The following is a 21,982-nucleotide window of genomic DNA, read 5'->3' on the forward strand; positions in this document are numbered from 1 at the left end:
TGTTTTCCAAGTATTGGTCTGAATGATAACGCGCGGATAGCGCGCTCTCCCTTTATACGGCGCTTCCAAATAAAAAACGTAAAGAAATGGGCGTCAGAACGAAAGCGAATCCTCCACCACCACCACCACCGTGCTCGAAGCGCATGCGCGAGACGTGAAGGGCGACGAGACCAAAACCGAAACGTCCGACGGCAGACGTGGTGGCGCTGCGAGCGCGCGAGACGTGAAGGGCGACGAGACCAAAACCGAAACGTCCGACGGCAGACGTGGTGGCGCTGCGAGCGCGCGCGCGCGCGTGTGACGTATGCTCCGCGGAGAGGGCGCCAGATTCAGTTTTCTGTTTGCCTCTCGTCGGGTGCGGACGTCTGGCGCGTCGCTCGTATCGTGACCGTTGATGTGCTGGTGAACTCTTTAGTCATGTAAAGAAGATGGAGGGCGGTGTGTGTGCACACAGATATGCTTGGATGTCGGTGAGTTGTCGTTTTAATACTTCTTCTTCTGTTGTCGCGTTTACCTACCCCCTAACTGCGATTACTTGTCAGCGTGTATTGGAGTAGTGTATGTTTGTCGATTTACCTTGTTGCGATTAGCAGAAAGTCTTCCCCTTGTTGTTATTATTCTTGTCCGTGCATGCCCAAACATGTTCGCAATTCCCTTGTACGCCATTCTGTCAATGACCCTTGTTGCTATACTCGTCGGTGCATGCCCGCACATATTCGCGATGGTGAAAATTGTGTGTGTGTGTGTGCCTGTTTTCGCGCGTGTTTTCCCCTCGTTAGCACTTTTTTTGTTTTGTTTCTTTCTGCATTCCACGGAAGTCCCCATGATGACAGCGGTGCTGCCACCTGACGTGATGCTTTCCGACCTGCCTGGTGTGACGCTTTGCAAATGGCGGCGCCCATGGGCTGATGCTGTTACCGAACCTGGACTGACACATTAATGAATTGAATGTGTATAGTAATGACTTGAATTATTAAATGAGTTTAGAAAGTGCATTTATGCGTATGTGCGCTTCTTTTCGTGTGTCTCATTATAGAATAACACGACTTAACGATAATTTGATATTTTCCTCCTCTCTCTCTCTCGTTGGAATGAATAGTAATTGAATTTATTAATTGAAAATTATATTCTACGCTCTATTATCGCATTCTTATGCGTGTATGAGCGATTTTAAGTGAAAAATCGAAAAAAATTTTTTTTAAAAAATTGGGTGGGGGTGCAAATTGCAAAATTGGGGGTAACAGGGGGGGGTGAGAGAGGAGGGAGGTGTCAAATTGCTCGCTAAGTCGTATTATTCTTTTACTACTGACGTCTCCTTGAGATTTGTCGTGAAAATATTCTTTGAGGCGCGTACGTCGTGCGAAGTTGTCCATGTCTAAATGGAGCTGGTATTCATTTGGCTTTCCGTAATTGGGACAGAACGAGAGGCCTCGGCTAAGTAGTGAAATATCAGAATCAGTAAGGGAGTGAGAGGACAAGTTTAAGACACTGGAGGACTGCGCGGGTTCGGCTTCAGTAGAAGGGGAAGGTATCGTAGAAGCGCGTTCTAGATTAGAGACAACTTGGGGGGTAGGCGCGTCATTAGTTGATTGAATACCGTTTGCAGGTTCCGAGATCTGTTCTGTCGTTCCGCAACTTGGCACAATGTCGGGGTTAACGTTGTCCCTGAGTAGCTTTCTACGTTTGGTCCTGAGGAGTGTTTCTGCCCTATCTTTTGCGAACTTATCCAAATCCGACTGGTGGGCTTCGGTTAGGGATGTTCTATTACGGATGTCTTCAACCTCTCCAGAGACCTGGCGTAGGGAGCCCTCACAATGATCAATTAAAACATCGACCAAAGCGCAGGAAGCGTTGTTTAAGATTCCCTCCCACTTATCTTGATGTGCTGATTTAAGGTGGAACGTTGGCTTGACTTTTATAGCAAGTCCTCTGGGGATTTTGTTCTGTTCTTTGTACGATTTTAACGCGGTATGATGGGAGTAATATCGAGCGGATTTGTCGGCTAATTTTCCAAGTTTCAAGAAACCTTGCGTGCTAGGTGAAGGCCGGCGACTCGAATGGGAATGGGTATGTAACAGAACACGGACTCAACGCGAACGGAGGAGCGGACAGTGACAGTGGACAATTTATGGCCGACCGTTTCGGGACGATCCCCCGCGCTCGCTCCTCACTGTAACGCCGTGTATTGTATACACGTGTATCGAGTCTCAGTTCTCTCCCTCTTTGTACAGTCTGTTCTCTTTGTAAATAAAGACAGTTCTAACCCAGACCCCAACTGGTAAAGACGCTTCTTGCTTCTGTGCTTCGCGCCAATTAACGAGGCTGCGAGTTTTGCAACACATTTCTGGTGCCGAAACCCGGGATATATTTCTCCGGACCTCAACGAGCAATCTTGCAGTTATGGAACGAGCAAAGCAGAAGCGTGCATCAAGAAGACGTCAGGTGACGAAACTCATCGGCGAAGCATCTACGGTTATCGCTAACGAATCGACGGACCGGATGTTACTTGAGAGTCTTCTGGAACGGTTGCGGGTAAATAACGAAGAACTCACGCGTCTTAATAACGAGTTGGAACAGTACCTGAAGGAAGACGAGATGGAATCCGAGCTGGGCATCGCATTGCAGTATGAGGACAACGCCGTAAGCACCATGGCAAATTTGCGAACGAAGATCTCCGGCATTGGTGCTACTCCAATAGCAGCAACGACAGCTCAAGTGACTGCATCGTCGCCTCAATCCAACAACACAACGAAATCCAACGGTATCCGACTTCCCAAGTTGCAACTAGTGAGGTTCCGCGGCGAGCTGTCAATGTGGGGAAGCTTCTGGGAACAGTTCAAAGGCGCCATTCATGAAAATGACTCCCTCAGCAAGGCGGAGAAATTCTACTATCTACGCTCTTTGCTGGATGGGCCTGCAGCGACAGCAATTTCTGGTCTACAAGCAACGGAGGAATGTTACGCAGACGCCATTGAGGTACTGACCGAACGCTTTGGTGACAAAAGGCGCATCGAAAGGGAACACCTGTCAAGGCTTCGGACACTTCCGTACGTCAAATCATCACGTGATGTGTACGGACTTCGTAAACTCTACGACCACGTTCAAACGCACGTTCGAGGATTAAAGGCGCTAGGTGTCACAAGCGAAAGCTACGCATCGATGATGTGTGAAATCCTGCTCTCAAATTTGCCCACCAATCTGGCACTGGACTACCAACGACAAAAGAAGAGACTCCTTTTGTACGACGCAAGGAATAATCCAGGCAGCACGGAAACATCGTCAGAAGTTGAAGGAGATGCCTCCGGTGAGCTCAAAAGTATCCTTAACTTTGTCAGGATAGAAATCGAGAGCATGGAAGGTGTCAACATGGTCGATAAAAGGCAGGACGTTAATGACGGACACAGCAAGGACGCATACAAAGCAGATCCACCATCATCGCATGTACTCTACAATGACACTAGGAAAAGGACTGAAGCATGTGTCTTCTGCAGATCAGCAGCTCACACCACAGTAAAGTGCAAGAGTTCAATACCGCTAGACGAACGCAAAAAGAAACTAGCAAAGGAACAGCGCTGCTTCAGATGCACTAAAATCGGACACCGATCACGCGAATGTCGTTCCGGAATTGTTTGTGCTACCTGCCACGGGAGACACGCGACTTCCCTATGTGACCCAACTTGGACAAAATCAACTGACAATAACGAAGATTCTGCAACTGACACAAAGAGTACCGCGGAAGCTAACGTGCTATCAGCAAACATGGCTACACCGACAAGCGGAAACGAAGTCATGCTCCAAACATTTAGGGCATTTGGTGTCCACGAAGACAGGAGTGTCTACTTCCGCGGAGTTATCGATGGAGGCAGCCAGAGAACCTTCATTCGTGAAGACGTCGCTAAACTACTCAAGCTGGACGTAATTGGTACGATAACGCTACGTCTGAACACGTTTGCCAACTCCAAAACTGCAAACATCAAAAAATACAACGTTGTCAAAGTGGGCATGAAAAGCCAACACACACTGGCCGAAGTAACACTTGAAGCCATAGCCATACCGTTCATATGCAATGATCTGATTCAAACAGCTATGGAGAACGAACTTGTGAAAGAAGTTCACGGCGACGGAGGTTTCCTGGCCGATCAGATTTTACCATCAGCTTGTCCAACGATCCACGGCATTAGTTTCCTCCTCGGCTCAGATCAAATGTGGAAACTACTTACCGGCCATGTGCGAAAATCTCAAACGAACGACAGCCTAGCAGCCATCGAAACTACATTTGGATGGACATTCCAGGGCCCATTATCTACAGGAGCTGCCGTGCGGCAAAACGCCAATCTTGTCATTTGTGTGCTTAGGGTGGACACAGCTGAAACGTGCCTAACAAGGTTTGATGATCTAGAAGCTATCGCTATCACAGACGACCCTAAATCTCCAACTGAAATTGGCGCTGAAGTAATGAGGCATTTCACAGATAGCCTCAGACGCCACGAAGAACGGTACATTGTGTCACTGCCATGTAATGAACAACACGAGAAACTTCATGACAGCCAGAGCTGGTCATATTGCTCGGATCCACAAACCCCAGCTGACGTGCTAACGCGCTTTACAACAATCGAGAACATATCTCACAGTAATCTGTGGCTCAGGGGACCGGAACGGCTTGCGTCAACGCAGATCAAATTTTCACCTGAGACTTTGCAAACGGACGACGCAACATCCGAGGCGATTTACAAAGCAGCCGAAGAGGAACGACAGATCGTGAAGTCAGTGGCTGTCCACTTCGTCCCTAGGAAAACATCTCTTCTAGGAAACGAACGAGCCAGCAAGCCACAAAGGCTCATCCGTGTCACCGCATGGGTTCGAAGATTCACGTCGAACTGCCGCAACGCAGCCGGCTACAGGAGACGAGGGCCTTTGGACACGTCTGAGTATTGGAAAAAACGGGCTCATCATGAGGCATATCTTAAGGTCATTATGGTGGTTCGTGAAAATGCTATAAACAAGTACAGGACATCGTCACTTGGTCGGCGACTCGAGGGAAGACGGCACTTTTCATCACGCTGGAAGGGACGGCCATATATGTTCGTGCGTTTGCCAAGTGGCGCCCTATTGCGCCGTGCAGTACAACATATGTATCTATTGGAATGCAGGAGTTCTTAACTCCAACACCCCATTTTGCCGGCCGGGAGGATGTAACAGAACACGGACTCAACGCGAACGGAGGAGCGGACAGTGACAGTGGACAATTTATGGCCGACCGTTTCGGGACGATCCCCCACGCTCGCTACTCACTGTAACGCCGTGTATTGTATACACGTGTATCGAGTCTCAGTTCTCTCCCTCTTTGTACAGTCTTTTCTCTTTGTAAATAAAGACAGTTCTAACCCAGACCCCAACTGGTAAAGACGCTTCTTGCTTCTGTGCTTCGCGCCAATTAACGAGGCTGCGAGTTTTGCAACACAGGGTACTCTCACCGGCGGTTAGTCATTCTCGTCGAGATGCCCTTGCCGTCCGTTCTCGTCATCGTTGTCCCATGATGTCGGCTTCCTCTATGGAGGGCCACGTACGATCCGGGATAGCAGATGTGTCAGGCCGGCGCGGTGGCAGTCGTCGTAGTAGCAGGGGCACCAGGTCCTGCAGGTTGCGGCTCATCATCCATACCCCGTAGAAGTTCGGGTGAAGGCCGTCAGCTGCAAGCACCCGGGCTGGTCGTCGCTTGTGGAATAGGTGGTTCAGGTAGCACAGGTCGGACGAGTTCCGGCAGAGCTTCACTAGTAGGCGGTTGAAGACTGTGGCTCGCGGGTTACACTGGTACTCCCTCCTCCTGTTAACATAGGGCAAACGTCTGTTATGCGATCTTGGGAGTATCAGTGTGCACACAGAGGTTTCTATTCCGCCTCTGGCCCTGATTCTTTCCAGGAGTCGTTGATAGTCCGAGAAGGCCTGCTGCGGGTCCGCGTACGGCATATCGTTGGTCCCGCAGTGCAAGACCACGATGCGTACGCTTGGCGGTAGGTCGTCCACCTCCTCGAGAAAGTCCAGAATGCGCCCTCCACTTCGAGAGACGAACATGGTGGGCATCCGTCGGCATCCGGGGTTGAAGTGCCGAAAAAGATACTTGGTTTGTGAGTCCCCAAGAATAGCAATCACTGGAGCAAAAGAAGGATACTTCCTCGTAGTCCGCGTGTGTCTTTCGGCGGCCATCGTGGAAAGGTAAAATGCAGAAGATGAAAATCAAACAGCCGCGACGTGGAATATGAGCGAAAGGAAAGGGGACACAGCGACGGATTTGAGGTGTTAATAGAATACAAACAAATGTTTATTTTACATAATTAAAACATTATTTAGAAAATGGGGAAGTGTCGACGTTTCGGAGGGAAGCTCCTCCTTCTTCGGGACAGAAGAGGCAACAAGTCTGTCCAAGGCCTTTATGGATTCAGCTTGCTGACGTAATCTTGTGTATTCGCGCCACCTGGCGTTCGTCGATGAGTCACGTTCTGGAAGGTTTGTCACTATCGGGTGTGGTGTCACTGCCCTGACGTTCCGGGATCTTCTGAAGTCAAAGCTGGGGGTCATCGTCTTTCTTTCAAAGGCATCGTCCGTGGTGAAATCATTATCTGGGAGTCCGGGGTTTAGGTCATCGTGTCTGAAAGCCTAAGGTGACCTCCTCGGGAAGTCGTCGTTTGGGGCGTTGTTGTTCTCGTGGCCCTGTTGCTTCATCAATAGTCCATGTAAGGAGAAGTCATCAATCGGGTTTTTCCGTAGCATTGTCCGTAGTGCGGGGATGTCCTTCAGCCATATCTGAAAGAGAAAAAGAACAGGGCGAGACGGAGGATAGCTAATTGTTTAAGTTTCTAACTGTTGACCGTATACCGGGATCTTCATTGATTGCGGATTTAAACTTATAAATAAAATATGACTCGCGTTGTTCCCTACATCTGTCAGAATTGAAATTTGATTCAAGAATAAAAAGGGAGACGTCATTTATTGAGTGTCCGGGCTGTTTGAAATGGCGGGAAACAGGAAGCTTCGGCTTCTTGCTAACGTCTGATCTGTGGTTATTAAACCTGATTCTGAAGGATGTTTTACTTTGTCCCACATACTGACATTCACATGCTTTACACTGAATGACGTAGATGATGTTATAGGAATTACAGTCAAAATCTCCGTTGATTTTGATGGAAAAATTCGAATTTGTACTTTTGACAATCTGGGTACTTTGCATTAGCTTGCAGATTTGACATATGCTGCCGCCACAAGGGCGACAGCCGGTCAGAGAAGCATCCGCTTTGTTAACTTTTGACCTAACCAGGCAATCCTGTAGGTTCCGAGCGCGTCTGTACGTAACGCGTGGCGGTTCGGGAAATATCTGCCCCATCCGCTCCGACTGGAGAAGGATATATATATATATTCTTATATATGATCCAACTCCAACTTTTCAAGATATATATTGTTATATATATCTTGTTACGGCGGAAGCTCCGCCTTCTTCGGGACAAAAGTTTTTGTCCCGAAGTAAGCGGAGCTTCCGCCGTAACGTAGACATCCTCCCTAACTTTTATAATTTTTAAGTTTTAATAAATCCCTTTTTTGTTACTTCCCCTACTTTCGTCTTCTGTCTCCCATTTATTTTAACTATAATTACGTAGCCGTCCGAAAGTATATTCTTATACTTTTTACCGCAACGTGCCAGTCCGAAAAGTGTCACCATTATTGGGGGGAAAGACACGACGTTCGACATTCCGTCGCCAGGGGCGACGCGAATATGGAAATGGTCCATTATTGAAGAAAAGTATTTGAGGTAAAAATTAAGGACCTCCCGCGTCATACTTGTGAAGGTTTTCCCCGCCCAAAGAGGTGGCTTCCATCCGTGTACCTCATTAATTTGTCTAATTAGCTTAATGGAATCCTAAGGAAAGGTAACGTTTTTTTATTGCGCTAATTAGAATGCCCATGACCACAACACCCCATTTCAGTCACAATTACGGGGTGTTTCACGATCTTTCCACAAAAATTTGACACCCGAAAACACGCAAAAACTGCCCGAAGAACCGTTGCCCATGAAGGCGACCTCGTTCAAGTTGTCCCGCCCAAAGTATGGAGAAGAGGAATAGACAATACAGGAAACAGCACAGGACATTCGACGTTGTTGATTATCGGTAACTGATGGATGCGAACAGATAAGCTTGCGAAGACAAAATGCGTGACTGGGCCAGGCCCCGCCGTCCCCCCTTTTTTTTATTGTTTTTCTCATGTTGCTTCCATGCGCAGTGGAAGTGTCTTCAGGCCTTGCCGATAGCGCCGCCACTGATGAAATCCGAAAACAGGCTTGCAGAGATGGCAAGTTGTCGGGTGTCAAATTATTGTGGAAAGATCGTGAAAGATCCTGTAATAGTGACTGAAATGGGGTGTTGTGGCCATGGGCTTTCTAATTAGTGCAAAACAGTTACCTTTCCTTGGAATTTTTTTTAGTTCGGTTAAGCTGAATAGACAAAGTAATGAGGTACACTGATGGAAACCACCAGTTTAGGCGGCCAAAACTTCACAACTACGACGCAGAAGGTTTCTAATTTTTATCTCAAGCAATTTTTTTAAATAATTAGGGGTCGCTCTTAAGTGAAACATCCTGTACAGGGGGCAAGCATGTCCATTGAACAACGTACCAAATGCCTTAATATTTTCTAATTCTGTGCATGAACGAAGCTATGGATATAAGTGATATAGGTGTTAGAATGTTGCAGAAAAATCCCTCAATAATTCTTAACCACAATATTTAGCCTATACAGGGTGTTTCACCTAAGGTGATAAAAATTCTAACTGGCCACGTACTTGCCGGAGGATTGTCGGGCTTTCGGCCATTACCTTCTGGGAACTCTTGCCACCATTGAGGAAGGCTTTGGACAATTTTTAATTGCGGGAAATTTATTTTTGCAATTGAACTTTGAAAATTGTCATGCAAACCTCACTTTTTTTACAGAAACATGAAGTCCTCCACGGATGATCACAGACCGAACCAAAACGACGCACAGTACCGCAACAGAAATAGTCTAAAAATCGGTAAAAATTCGGCTTTAGACCCCGCCTGCTCAGTTGTCGCAAAGAGAAGTGCAAAGTATGTGTGGGGAGAGGAGAAAGCCTTCCCACCTCATGTTTTACATTTCTTTTCCCTGGTTTGACCTTGAAGCTGGCGAGAACCGACTTTTCAAAGAGAAAAAAAAAAACGTCAACATTATCAGAAAGAAGCCAAGGCAATAAATGAAGGCGGGGGCACTCTCTCGTCTAGACGCTGATTTCGCGCGCGCTTTTCAGCGAAAATCAAACAGGCGGGGCTAAAGCCTAATTTTGTTAATTTTTTTAGACTATTTTCGTTGCGATGCTGTGCGTAGTTTTGGTTGGGTCTGTGGTTATCCGTGGAGGACTTCACACTTCTGTAAAAAAAGTGAGGTTCGCTTGGCAATTCAAAGTTCAATTGAAAAAATAAATTTCGCAGTTAAAAATCGTCTAAAGCCTTTCTCGATGGTGGCAAAAGTTTCCAGAAGGTCATTGCCAAAAGTCTGACAATCCTCCGGCGAGTATGTAGCCAGTTAGAATTTTTTAGGTGAAACACCTTGTATATGTAGCAGGTGAATTATGCGTTTCGCAAGGTAGTTGACTAGATTTTCGCAATTTGGGTAACAGCATTAGAAAAACATCAAGAAATGCACGCATTTTGATAAATAGTATTTGTTAATATGGTCAAAATCTATCAAATAAGATCGGTCCCATTAACATAGGTTCATTATGTACTGAGAAAAATTCGATTGTTTTTCCCATACATGACGCCTAAGCCATCCTTGCTCAGTTCTGTAGTGCTTCTGTAATATTAAAGTGACGTACGAAGGGCAGCAGGAATAATCGGTACAAGCGCGCCAAGATGCGATCGTCGGTCAGTCAAATACGGGAACGTTCTAGAAGGTCAAGTCCAGGTGATGATGCGATTCACCTTGGGCCTCTGTCTGTTTTGAGGGCAAATTCCAGGGCACGATGAGTGCCCCAACACAAGCAGCACAATGTACTGAAAGTTGAGTGCAATAGGGGTGGGCGGTATGTGTCTTATCAATGTTCGTTAGTTTCATGCGTCTGTTGAAGACCTTCCATCTATCCGTCCACCCCTATTGCCTTCGACTTTCAGTACATTGTGCTCCTTGGGAAGCAGCACAATGCACTCAAAGTCGAGTGCAATAGGGGTGAACGGTATATATCTTATCAATGTAGTTTAGCTTCACCAGTCTGTTCAAGGCCTTCCACCTACCCGTCCACGCCTATTGCACTCGACTTTCAGTACATTGTGCTGCTTGGGGCTGCTTCGGGCTTAGCTGAAAAAAAGAAAAGACGAAAAGAAAACATGAAAAGAAAGAAAGAGTATGGCTCATCTAAGTGGCCAGATTTCTTATCGTTGGAAGTGCTCCGAGGTCTTCGTTAATAGCTGATTGGAAAACCACCGTTAGTGGTTTTGGAGCAGGGCTTTGCCATCTGCTTTGCGGGCTTTGTTTAGTGCATCGTCAACTAAATTAGGTCGCTACTGAAGTAAAAATTTATGTAAAATGTACATGTTCCCTAAAACCCACAAACCTGGAAATCCAGGGCGCCCCACAGTTTCATGCAACGGTACAGCTACCGAGAACATCTCAAGCTTTGTAGACCACCTTCTTAAAGATATACACCCGCAACTACCATCATACATTAAGGATATCAATTACTTTCTTCAAGTATTAAGTAAATGTCAACCTTCTTCATCCAGTTTCCACCGCTTACAGCCAGGCACTTCGATGCAAGCGTATCAGTTCCAATGACGACGATCTGGGCTGAAGTCTAGCTGAACTTAAGCAAACATTCGCCAGTCGTCAATTCCCACATAATTCAACGCACAAAACACACACTGACAACGCACGCACAAAGACGCGAAGCAGATTGCAAAGCCCTGCCCCAAAACCAAAAACGCACGTTGGGTAGTAGTTCCGTAACCCAAATTTTAAGATTTAGCAGCAATATTCCAAGCGTTAACAGTGTACTAAATCGTCACAACATCATCCTTCTCCAATCAGAGCGCATGGGACAAATTTTCCCGCAGACACCGCGGGTAACCTGCACGCGCGCGCGCACCCTGCGAGACAATCTAGTTAGCTCTAAGGTTAGCCAACCAGCACATCGAAGAATCGGCTGCCTCCCGTGCGATGGTCGCAGGTGTCGTATGTGCAAATTAATGCAAAGCACCCAGGTACTTAAAAACACGAAGATTAATGGTCACTTTGACTGTAATTCATCTAACGTCCTTTATGTCATTCAGGGCAACATGTGCCAAGCACAATACGTATGTCAGACCAAAACATCATATCGCATCACATTCAACAACTACTGGACTGACGTTACGAAAAGGCCAAACCTCCCGGCTTCTCGCCATTTCAAACAACCAGGCCATCCAATAAGTGACGCGTCACTTTTCATTCTGCAGTCAAATTTAGCTCAGAATGATGCAGGGAACAAAGCGAACCTTATCTCGTTTACAAATCCCAATCAACTATTAGCGAACAGCTCGGAGCACTTTCAAGGATAAGAAGTCTGGCCGCCTATAGATGAGCCATACTCTTTCTTTCTTTCCATTTCCTTTTTTTAGCTAAGCCGGAAGCAGCACTCATCCTGCCCTGGGATTTCCCCTCGAAACGGACAGAAACCCGATGAGTGTGGCGTCAAAACACGGACTTGGACTTCTGATTTGACTCACCGACGAGCCCCTCGTGGGGCACTTGCATCGATCATGACATCATGTACCAAACCTATTTAAGCAATCTGTAACCGCTGTGCATCTTTTGTCCTGACGAACACAGTGCCACACTCGAAATGTCAACCTTTTTTTCGTTTCACTTTTAATTTCTTCCTATTAAATAAACCAGTCTTCGAAACTTCCCTAAAGACTATTGTCCACGTCTTTTTCCTTCCACAACTGTAAAACTTCGTGGCCGTTTGATTTTTTGTACTTTCCTCGACCTTTATACCGGGTGTCCCAGCTAAGTGTGTCTCAACGAGGCTTATTTTCGGTATAAAAAGAAATCTAACCTAATGACTTTTCCTGGGGTTCGGAGACCTCCGAGTTCGAACGAGTGAAAAACAGAAAAAGTGCTTGAGAAACAGTAAAAAGGGAGACAGTTTCCCCTGACTTTTACGGGAAACTGGAGTTCCGTGCCCCCCTTCTTCTAGGGGTGTCGTGACAGCCACTTGTCACCCCGTGTCGCAGCCATCTAGCTGCAGACTCATTTTTTGGCCTCACACTGTTTTACAACTGTGCCACCGCTTCGCTGGGCTCCGCGTATAGGGCCAGCAAAGAAATCACGGTGCGCTTGCAAATCAAGCTTGAATTTTGATTTTTTCTCCAGTGTGTAGTAGGGCTCGGGATCTAACACGTTTTTCCGATTTTCGTTTAAAACGTTTCCGTTTAAACATTTTATACGCCGTTCAGATTAACGTATAGTCTGGAAAACGTTTCCTTATGAAACGTTTTATTAATGCGAAACGTTTTAAGGTTTTGTTAATGCGAAATGTTTCAACGTGTCGTTAATGTGAAACGTTTAAACGTTTTGTTAAAATGAAGCGGTTGCACGTTATGTCAAGGTCGTTTAAACGTCTTGTTAATACGAAACGCAACGCTTTTCGACACGGATAGGTATTTAAGCAACTTCTCGTCTTTATTAATAGGAAACATGGACACGCCAGGTGTTACGGGGACAGAGGCAGGAGTTGTCCCCGTTATGCATGGGGCGTTCATGGTTCCTATGAGTAATTACCAACTACGCCAGTTTCTTACTGTCTTGTAGCTTATTACTTCAGTTCATATTTGGCTTTTAACCAACCCCTATTTGTGTTCATTTTCGTCGTACATTTCATTATGAACCGACGTGTTTCATTATAGTTCTAAACATGTAGAGCTCGTAATGGCGGTGATGACGTTTGAATCTTTTGGGTAGTTTATTCTAAAAATTCTGCATTTATCTTCTTTACGCGAGTAGTATTTTGGTGAAAAGACCAACGCGGAAGATTGTGACCTTGAGCGACTACTTTAGCCTGAAGCATGTAACCTACGCTTTCCTACTGGTTCCCACTATTGCACTCTAAAACCAGAACATTTGCCAATCACGCGTTAAGAACTAATCACTGTCCCGAATGACATCATTCTTGCGCTAGAGTGGGAAAAAAGGGATGAGCACGACTTTTCTGGCATGATGCGCTGACGCGAATTCCCACAAAGAGCTGTACACCTCCCGTTATGAACAAATTGGGATGGAGAAAAGGATAACACCCAGATTTGTAATTCTGCCGGACGATGTCGATGAGATAAAGCTCCTTTTTTTGAGTGTCAGCGATCCCAATGCCATGAGTGCACGTGGAGAGGAGTTAGGTGTACGCTGCGAACGGGGTCGTGGCAACGCTCTATTAACCACCAAGAAACGAAATAAAATGCGCCCTGCGCTGTGACTGTTCTTTATTAAACATAAGATGGTCACAAATGAGCGGGACAAAGTAACATGCCACTTTAGCGATACCCTGCACTGTCTTTCAAGGCTTCAAGCTGTAGTGTTTACAGGAGGAAAGAAAACGATTAAACGACTCCTAGGAAAACGTTTATATACGTATACGTACCGCTGTACCTTTACGCAAACGAACACATTTAAACGTATCCTGGGAAAACGTGTAAATACGTATACGTGGTGTAGAACGTATATCTAACAGAACACGTTTAAACGTGTTTTAAGAAAACGTTTAATCTGTGAAACGTGTTACGAAACTTGTTTCCTAAGAAAACGTTTAAACGTTTTGACTTTTAATCGTTTAAAGGTCAGATATGCCGATTTTATAGTGCCGCAGAACTGACCGATACTCGCGCTGTTCGTTAGCGAAGACTGAATATGTGTGCGAAATATCTTGGTCCAACTGTTCGTAGTTTTTTAGAAAACATTTTTTTGTAGTTCTTAAGCCCGCCCGTCAGACCGTCGGCAAACCCTGCGCACTGGCGCACCGACGTCACTGCTCTCGGTTTATCTGTCTTTCGCTTGGCATGAACTCTTGGCTTGGCCGCTTGACTTCTTTCGTTTCGTCCTCTGTGCTGTGCATCTACATGCGAACAGCTGTTATGTTATTGCTAAGCCGGAAACAAAGCATGTGAATATTTTTTTGGCACGGCGTCGTTCGGAAAGTGCACTTCCTTGTTCTGACCTTGCCTTTTATGGGCTGGAGCGATATGATACGTGATATGCCACAGCGAAGTTGTCGAAGATGTGACGGTGCTACGCTGTTAGAACAATTCATCCGAGCATTCAAGTTTAACCTATTATAAGCTGCCAAAAGACCAAGCAGTGCCAAGCTATCGGCTGACAGTGGCGCCTGCTAATTTCCACTGCAAGGATTTCGTCCACGAATGTTATCACAGGTTACGCGCGACTCCAGAGGCAATTTGGAATCTCTACACGAAATCGTCTGATGAAAATCTGAGGTGCCCGACGCACAACATTTTGAACGTGCCACGGAGGATCAAGACAAAAAACGAGAGCAAAAAAGGTAAGTCGAGGTTCAGATATAAAAAATAGCAAGCTTAATGAATCGATTGTGCAGCTGTCCTACTGCGCTTACTCTGATATAACCACGATTAACAACACAATAGTATTGATAATCTAACTTCAGAATTATCACAGGTGCACGCTGAAGGCGGAAATGAAGCAGGATCTGGCTTGCATCTGGTGCATGAAGAAATTGCTGACACGTTAGTTGTAGTCTACCTCCACCAACAGGTATGACAATGTGACGTTATAGTTTGAGTATTCACCAATGTTCAACTTTTCATGTGCGCTCGCATGCAGACATCTTGACACCACTTTTAAATCTGCCCCCAGAGTTACAACCTGTGCTTTCAGGGTGAAAAACAAAGGTCGCCATTCCGATTAGCTGCTATCTCCCAGTTCAAGCACTTTTGCTGTCTGGACACTGGTTCCTGTGGATGGGGTGTTACAAGCTTCACTGTCTGATATAGAAGGTACGTTACATTAGTTCAGTTAATTTGTCTTTTGCACAGTTTTGTTACCGTTAGCTGGATTACTGTTGGACATACAATCCTTCCTGACACGCAGAAGCTGATGTCGCCTCTGATAACGTTTTAGAATTTTCTGTGTCATCAACGTCCATTGAGGAAGGTGTCTTTACTAACTGTGAATCTTTAATTGAAGAATAGCCCAGAATTCATGTTAACATTGTCTACTCTTATTAATTCACTGTCTGTGTTCTGAGAGCTAAGAACAATGGAAACTATTTATTTGTCACAACTTCAAACTGGATGTGGTACTGGATTGACATGTAAGCAAAAATACCTGGATTCTACAATAATTGTGTTGAACTTAGTGCATTACCGTGGGCAATGCCACATTCATTACATTTTTAGTGGGTCCGGTGCACAAATACTGTGTGCATACTGCATACATACATACTGTTCCATAGGCAAAAATACCTGAGCAGTGCTGTGTAGTCTTTTTACCCAAAGTCCATACTCTTACTGCAAAGTCACAGTACGTAGAGCAGCAAGGTGCAGGTATGCTGCGATAGAGATTCACAACAGAAAGAAGACTGTTGAGAGCATCAAAATTTTAATGAGACGAGACTTTCGTGCACAAGGCTGCCTTTGCTAATGTCTAACATGAAGTTACAAAATCCGAGATATATAAAACATGTAGAGAGCGAGGGTTGGTACAGACATAAAAATAATTATACAATCATATATAACAAAATAAAAAGGGGGTACAACTCCCCCCTCAACTCAACTCTACAACTCAATAACTCTACTTGTTCTCTACCTTACAACATGTCTTATATATGCTAGAATTTTGTAACTTGATGTTAGACCTCAAGAAGTACAGCCTTCTGTGCGAAAGTTTTCTTTCGGTTGTGCACAATCATTATAAAGTAAATATGACTATCCATTTCTTGTCATTAAATGCTTTTTCTTTTTTTTTTTTTTTCTGCAGTGATGAGCAACCACAAGGACACATGCCAGAAAGGGAGTCTCTTTGGGATGACAAACCCTCATCACCTCATGAGGATACAATGGTTGACGAATGGTTCATGTTCTCAAGCACATCGAAACTTCAACAAATAATTCATGAAAAAGCCAGTCAGTGCTAGCACCAGGAATTGAACGTGGACCGTCCTGCTACCAGTCAGAGATGTTACATTTCAGCCACTCATTGACTTTTGGTGAATTACTTGTTGACTTTGTCCTAAGGTGGAGCTCGCCACAGCTCATTTGCCTATCTGTTAATGTTGTGGTGTGTGTTGCGTTTTTCTCTTTGTGTGTTCCAGACTCAGAACGGTTAATTTGGATCAGGTCAGATACGTTTCATTTAGACATGGCAAAGATTGTTTCTCAACACAACTTAGCAGTGGCCTTCATGCATTACTGCTACGGCCATTAAGCGTGAATGGAAAGCTGCACTTTATGCACGATGTTTCTTTTTTTTTTTTTCACTCTATTAAACATATCCCCCCCCCCCCCCCAAGACTAGGGAACACGAAGGGACAGACACAAACACGTCCCTTTGTGTTCCCTAGTCTCGGGGTTTTACATCATGCATCATCTTCACCAGCTCGCTTGCTTCCTAGTCATTTTTTCTGAACATTATGTTCACTCTACTTTTATCGCGTGCTATGTAATCTTGTTCAAGTTCTCTCAAACGAGCGTGTAATGTTATAAAAAAAATTCAGTACACTGTTTATGTGGGTTGAATGGTAGTGCATGAATGCCAGAAGGAAACTGTCATGTTATGGAAAGTGTTTATGTATTGTACATTTAACTACTAATTTTATTGGTTAGCTTTCACCGGCGTATCATGTCAAGCCATGTTATATTAATTTGCAACATGTTCTTCTTAGTAGTCACAGCAGCTGATACACAGACAGAACATAGCCCGTGTGTGTTTGTCTTTTCCACCGCAGCCCTTGGGTTTCCTCCCTGATGGCTACACATGTCAGGGATAGGTTTCAGAACCGGTTGTTCCGGCCAAGTGTGAATTGCTTTACAGGGGATCATCACGCTGGCAGATGAAACATATGGTTTAAATTATTTGCAGGACAGGGATTGCGTAGCTTCACACAAATACTACTGCTACGACGAAAGAGTGGTTTCAAATCTAGCTTTTTTGTGTTCTTGACATTATCGCACAAGATGTAGTATCCACTATGATCCTTTATATGGGGGGTATGTACAGTGCAATCAACAGATGCTATTTACAAATCTGTGTTCCCTACTGTGTTGAAATGGGGTAGTTTATATCTGAGAGCCATAGTGAAACAGAGGCCGCCAAGGACAGACTTTTGATGCCCTCGAGAAACATGGCAACACATTGCAGGGACTCTGGATGCTGCCTAAATTTCCAGAACACAGAGCTCAAGGCAGCGGTTAAACAACAAGTGGTTAGAGAAATCCAAGACAGTTGCATGTGTAAGCAGTCCGCTGTTGGATTTGCTTCTGTCCGAGATACGTTATCTCAAAGGGGATGCACGGGCACACTCAGAATGATACTAGGGCTGCCTGTGAAATAGAATGAGGAGAGGGGGAGATATATAACCCTTTTTTCTTGTCTGTTATTCTGTTGGTTAAATTGTCATTTGCTTAGCAGCATATATGTGTATATTCCAGAGTAGTTAATAATAAATATATCAGTTGAGAGCTAGCAGTCGCATTGTAGGTGTCTCATCCTGTCCATGGCTGCTTGTGTTTCACTATGGCCATGCTTGCTATTGCAAAAACAAAAAACAAAAAAAGACCATAGAAAAACACGAAAAGAGCGACCTAAAAAGCTGCCTGTTCTAGTGCTCACATGGAGGCAATGCAATGAGGTAACATGTTCCATTCATGAACTGTGCATATAGTAGTACATATCAGAACGGCAACCGATTATTCAGATTTTTCTTGAAGTACTTTGTTTTTTGGAGCTTTGTTTGCACAGTCTATTATTGGAGCTTTATGTGATTCCCCTCTTGAGATACTTTAAGATTGCTGATGCTGTGCAGTTTGTTACTTTTGAAATTGTATTGTGCTGAGGTACAAAAAGAGAATTGTCATATCTGCATTTGAGTACATAGGAATAATTTGTAAGTACTTTCCTTGTTGACATTAATATTTGCACCAGGTCACAACATTGTTGATTGGTGGAAAATGTGAATAAATATATTTATTTGCTTGCCAAACAATGCACAAATGTCTTCTTTTCAAGTGAGATATTCCCTGTTCACCAGACATAAATGTGGAAAAGTTAAAGGGGCACAATGATGGTAGAGTCTAGCATTGCTTTTTGCCACTTCACATATATTCACTGTTATTCGTGTTCACATGTAGGAATAGGAAGGTAGAGCATGCGCATAAAAAATTTCGTATGCAGCCACACATATGGTTCAGAAGATTAATTAGATTATGCCCAAGCATATATAATTGTGCTTCATGTGCAATGGGTATGCTAACGCATTGCTTCCATGAAGCCTTTTTATTTATTTTTATAAATTCTTTTTATAAATTTTATTTTTATTTTATATAAATTTTATATTACTTATTGTATACTTATTTTTTTATAAATTTTATAAATTAAAAACTCAAGTTACACGGCCCCTGTAAGAGTGCCCTTTGCAAATGGTTTGGTAACGTGTCGCTAACTGTAAAGGTAAGAGGCAATCGAGAATGCTGCAGACAGGGTTGCAACTTAAAGGGACGGTCTCGTACACCCTGGCCTATCCACAAAGCGTACCATTCGATTCCTCATATCTGAAAACGTAATACTGTGAATTCGCTCGTCCAGAATCGCCACGGTTATTAAATAAACGAATTAAGTTGATAAGAACAGCGCCAGCACATTGCGATTTCTGTTGGCAACAGCGATATCCGCTACGATGGCAGACCGCTTATTGGATGCCCCCCACTGATCTCTATGGGCGTTTATGTTTAATCGCCCGGAGGCGCTCGGAGCGGATATGTCGTCACAGATCGGGCTCGAGGGCGTATGAGAATTGGCTCAGATCCGCTCGCTTTGTGTTTGGTTATTCGCTCAGAGTCACCTCCGAGGCAGCTCGCTTCGCTCGGAGCATGGAGGGCGAGCTCGCAGATCCTTCCCACAATTCCTGAGCTAGAAGACGGCGGCTATTTTGAAATTTTGAGGTGGCTTTCATCAAGACAATCTAGACCGCCGTACCACACGAACCAGTTGTGGAATTAGTGCTTGAAAATCCAAAAACTCTCTGACAGATGTCGAGAAACTTTACGTAACACAGGCTTTGATGCAGAGTTTGCAGCCAGCGTCGTGATGGACGAACGCGCGAGTGGCCCCGCGTGAACGGCAAGAAAATCGGTCGTCGTCGTCTTCCACACACTACGTGCAACGTGGAATGAAGCGTGAAATGATGTACAAAAAAAAAAAAAAAAGAAGGAACACAAAATCAGAAAAAATGACAGAAGCGAAACCTTCAAGCCACTAACACAAACGGTGCCCTACGACGAACACCAACGGAAGCAGACGACACAGCAATACATACTGCGCAAGCGCAAAGCCGTTTCTCCTCGCTTTACACCCGACCGATCGATTTCCGGTTCGGTGACGCAGTTCCGCTCAGCTCGGGCTCTGCTCCGAGCGAATAAACGCCCTATGTATAAAGGCTGGATCGCGTATGGGAGAGGGGCTCCTGGGGGAGAGGCACGCATTCGGGGCATTCGGGCCGCCATGTTGGTGGGCCCTAAAACGCTGTGTGTGCCCATAGGAAACAATGGGAGGCAACAGAGATTGTGAGTATTTATTGCGCTACAGGCGTTGATCATTGTTTGTCGTCACGCAATTTTGTAAGGTGCCTGTATACTGATGTATCCTAACAGTGTTTCACAGGTGCCCTGCCTTTCGATTCTTAATAACGTTATGTTTTGCATTCCGAAACTAGACCGTCACTGCAGTGCAGCGCTGGGAATTGTACTACAGCACGTTTCCCAGCCAATATTTCAATAAGAAACGATGTGAGGTTAACAACAACTATGTATATAATATCCCGTGCTGCGTTCTGGACAAAAATTGTTCCGTAACGAACGGTCCGGGAAAAGATATACTCGCATGACAGAAAGACATCGTTCTGTAGAATCACAGCCGTTGTTTTAGCCGGGTATGCGTTTAGTATGATTTATATCAAGCATCGCCGCGGAAAGAGTCTTTTAGTGTACGACATGGGTGCCTTGCCTCGCAAATATGCACACACCGAAGCAGCTCAAATAATTACTTCACGCAATTCGATCGCGCTCGTTATGACAGTTAATCAGGTAATGATGTAAGCTTAATCAATTAAATTACTTAGAAAGTGGTGACACCTGCTTGAGGCACAGGACTTATCTCTTTTTGAAGTACAGCCCTTCTATGTTTGTTTGTTCCTTCCTTCATTTGTTCTGTGTATTTGCAGGCGCATTTGAGCCAAACTGAATGTCCATCTCGAGTATTCACATGCTTTTGCTGAATACAGCTGCAGCGTGAGCAAAGCTGCTTAGGGACGGGGGCCTGCTATCCAGCGCTGGCTTTGTCATGCTTGTTACGTGGAGCACGTTACAAAAAATGCAGCTCCACATCTGGAACTCCAATCAGTAAAGGGGCGCCGTAGCACCGTTGTAAGACCAGACACGCTTTCTGAAGATCTTCTATGGCACCTTCCGCAGTTTGCACAATTTTCTTCAGCATCGAAGTCTCTCATAGGAACCACTTTGCATTAACTGTGACTCCCATCTTACACTTTGATGTGCAAGGGCCCTCTTGCACTACACACGTATGGTCTGCAAATTGCAACAGAACGATTTGGAGCTTGAAACAGTTGTGCTTTTGTCATTTTAAACCTCGTGTACCCTGTCTGTGAAACGTAAACAAAAAAGTCTAACACGATATGCTTTTGTAAAGAAGATCACTGATGATGAGTAAAGAGAGTGAGTAAAGAGTAAATAGTAGAGTAAAGAGTAATGAGTAAAGAGAGAGAGTATACATTTTTCAAGTTCAACATTTATTTCTTGCGCTTATGCGTTTCAGGATACAATGAACGTGCAGGGAGGCCGCAAAAGACTACATTTGTTTATTCGTGACCTTCCTACAATGACAGTACATATTTTAGGGATGACAATGGACAGGTACACTCTCTAAATTTGTAGCACTCAATTTTAGGTTGGAATGAGCAATGAATAGCAACTCCCCTCCTGATATTTTCTCATATATGCTGAATTTAATTTTAAATTTAATGTGATCAAAAGTAGATGTAAACAACATCACTACCAGAGAAATGCATCCTCAATAAATAAATTTCTTCTTATAGCATATATGTGCATGCCTATGAACTGAAACAATTATCACAGTTCCCTGACAAGTAATTTCTGAGAGTGTACTGTAGAGGCTGCTTAGATCTACAACAGTTCATACAAGGTATTACATACTGTGAATGCCTTTAAAAATCCCACGTGACACATATGCCTTTACTTTCTGGAGGTGCTGTGGTAGTCAAAGTTTGTGGGCATTACGCAGGTTCTGCACCCATTTCTTGAGTATGTCGAGGCAGCTGTGAAGTAACCTGTACTGATGATTATTCCCATTTTTATGGTGCATCGACAAAACAAAGGTAATAATACATCAGAACATTGGTTTGGGGCAACCAGTTAAAAATGAATATGTTGTTTAATAAATGCATTGGACAAATGTTAAAACATCAGTTTAAAACATGGTTTACAATCCCTGTATCTTCTAAAAATTGAAAAGATTAAAAATATTCTAAAAAGAATTATAATTATTATATTGCTGGGTGAAGGTGAATATTTTTGAAAGTTTTTAAACATTTCCAAATCTTTTATATTCAACGTGCTGGACATCTTAGTGTGCAACCCCTGACACAATCAAAAAACCTGACACTATCAAAA

General features: G+C 44.4%; 2 protein-coding genes and 1 long non-coding RNA gene across 3 annotated transcripts in view; 2 read left to right on the top strand and 1 right to left on the bottom strand.

The window, feature by feature from the left end:
- Positions 1 to 243: 243 nt before the first annotated feature.
- LOC135373238 (uncharacterized) lies at positions 244 to 995 on the top strand. Its single transcript, XR_010416372.1, has 2 exons — positions 244 to 470; positions 819 to 995. It is a non-coding gene; the product is annotated as an uncharacterized LOC135373238 (long non-coding RNA).
- Positions 996 to 2,400: 1,405 nt separating this feature from the next.
- On the top strand, positions 2,401 to 4,928 carry LOC135373242 (uncharacterized). Its single transcript, XM_064606468.1, has 2 exons — positions 2,401 to 4,763; positions 4,808 to 4,928. The coding sequence occupies exons 1-2, from the start codon at positions 2,401 to 2,403 to the stop codon at positions 4,926 to 4,928; spliced, it is 2,484 nt and encodes an 827-aa protein (XP_064462538.1).
- A 1,726-nt stretch (positions 4,929 to 6,654) lies between these two features.
- Positions 6,655 to 21,982, bottom strand: part of LOC135373243 (uncharacterized) — an 86,180-nt gene continuing 70,852 nt past the window's right edge. Inside the window, exon 9 of the mRNA XM_064606469.1 lies at positions 6,655 to 6,801. Within this exon, the coding sequence (XP_064462539.1) occupies positions 6,655 to 6,801 (147 nt within the window). The remainder of the gene's footprint in view (positions 6,802 to 21,982) is intronic.

Source organism: Ornithodoros turicata, unplaced genomic scaffold (genome assembly GCF_037126465.1).
Source record: "Ornithodoros turicata isolate Travis unplaced genomic scaffold, ASM3712646v1 Chromosome226, whole genome shotgun sequence".
Classification (NCBI taxonomy): Eukaryota; Metazoa; Arthropoda; class Arachnida; order Ixodida; family Argasidae; genus Ornithodoros; species Ornithodoros turicata.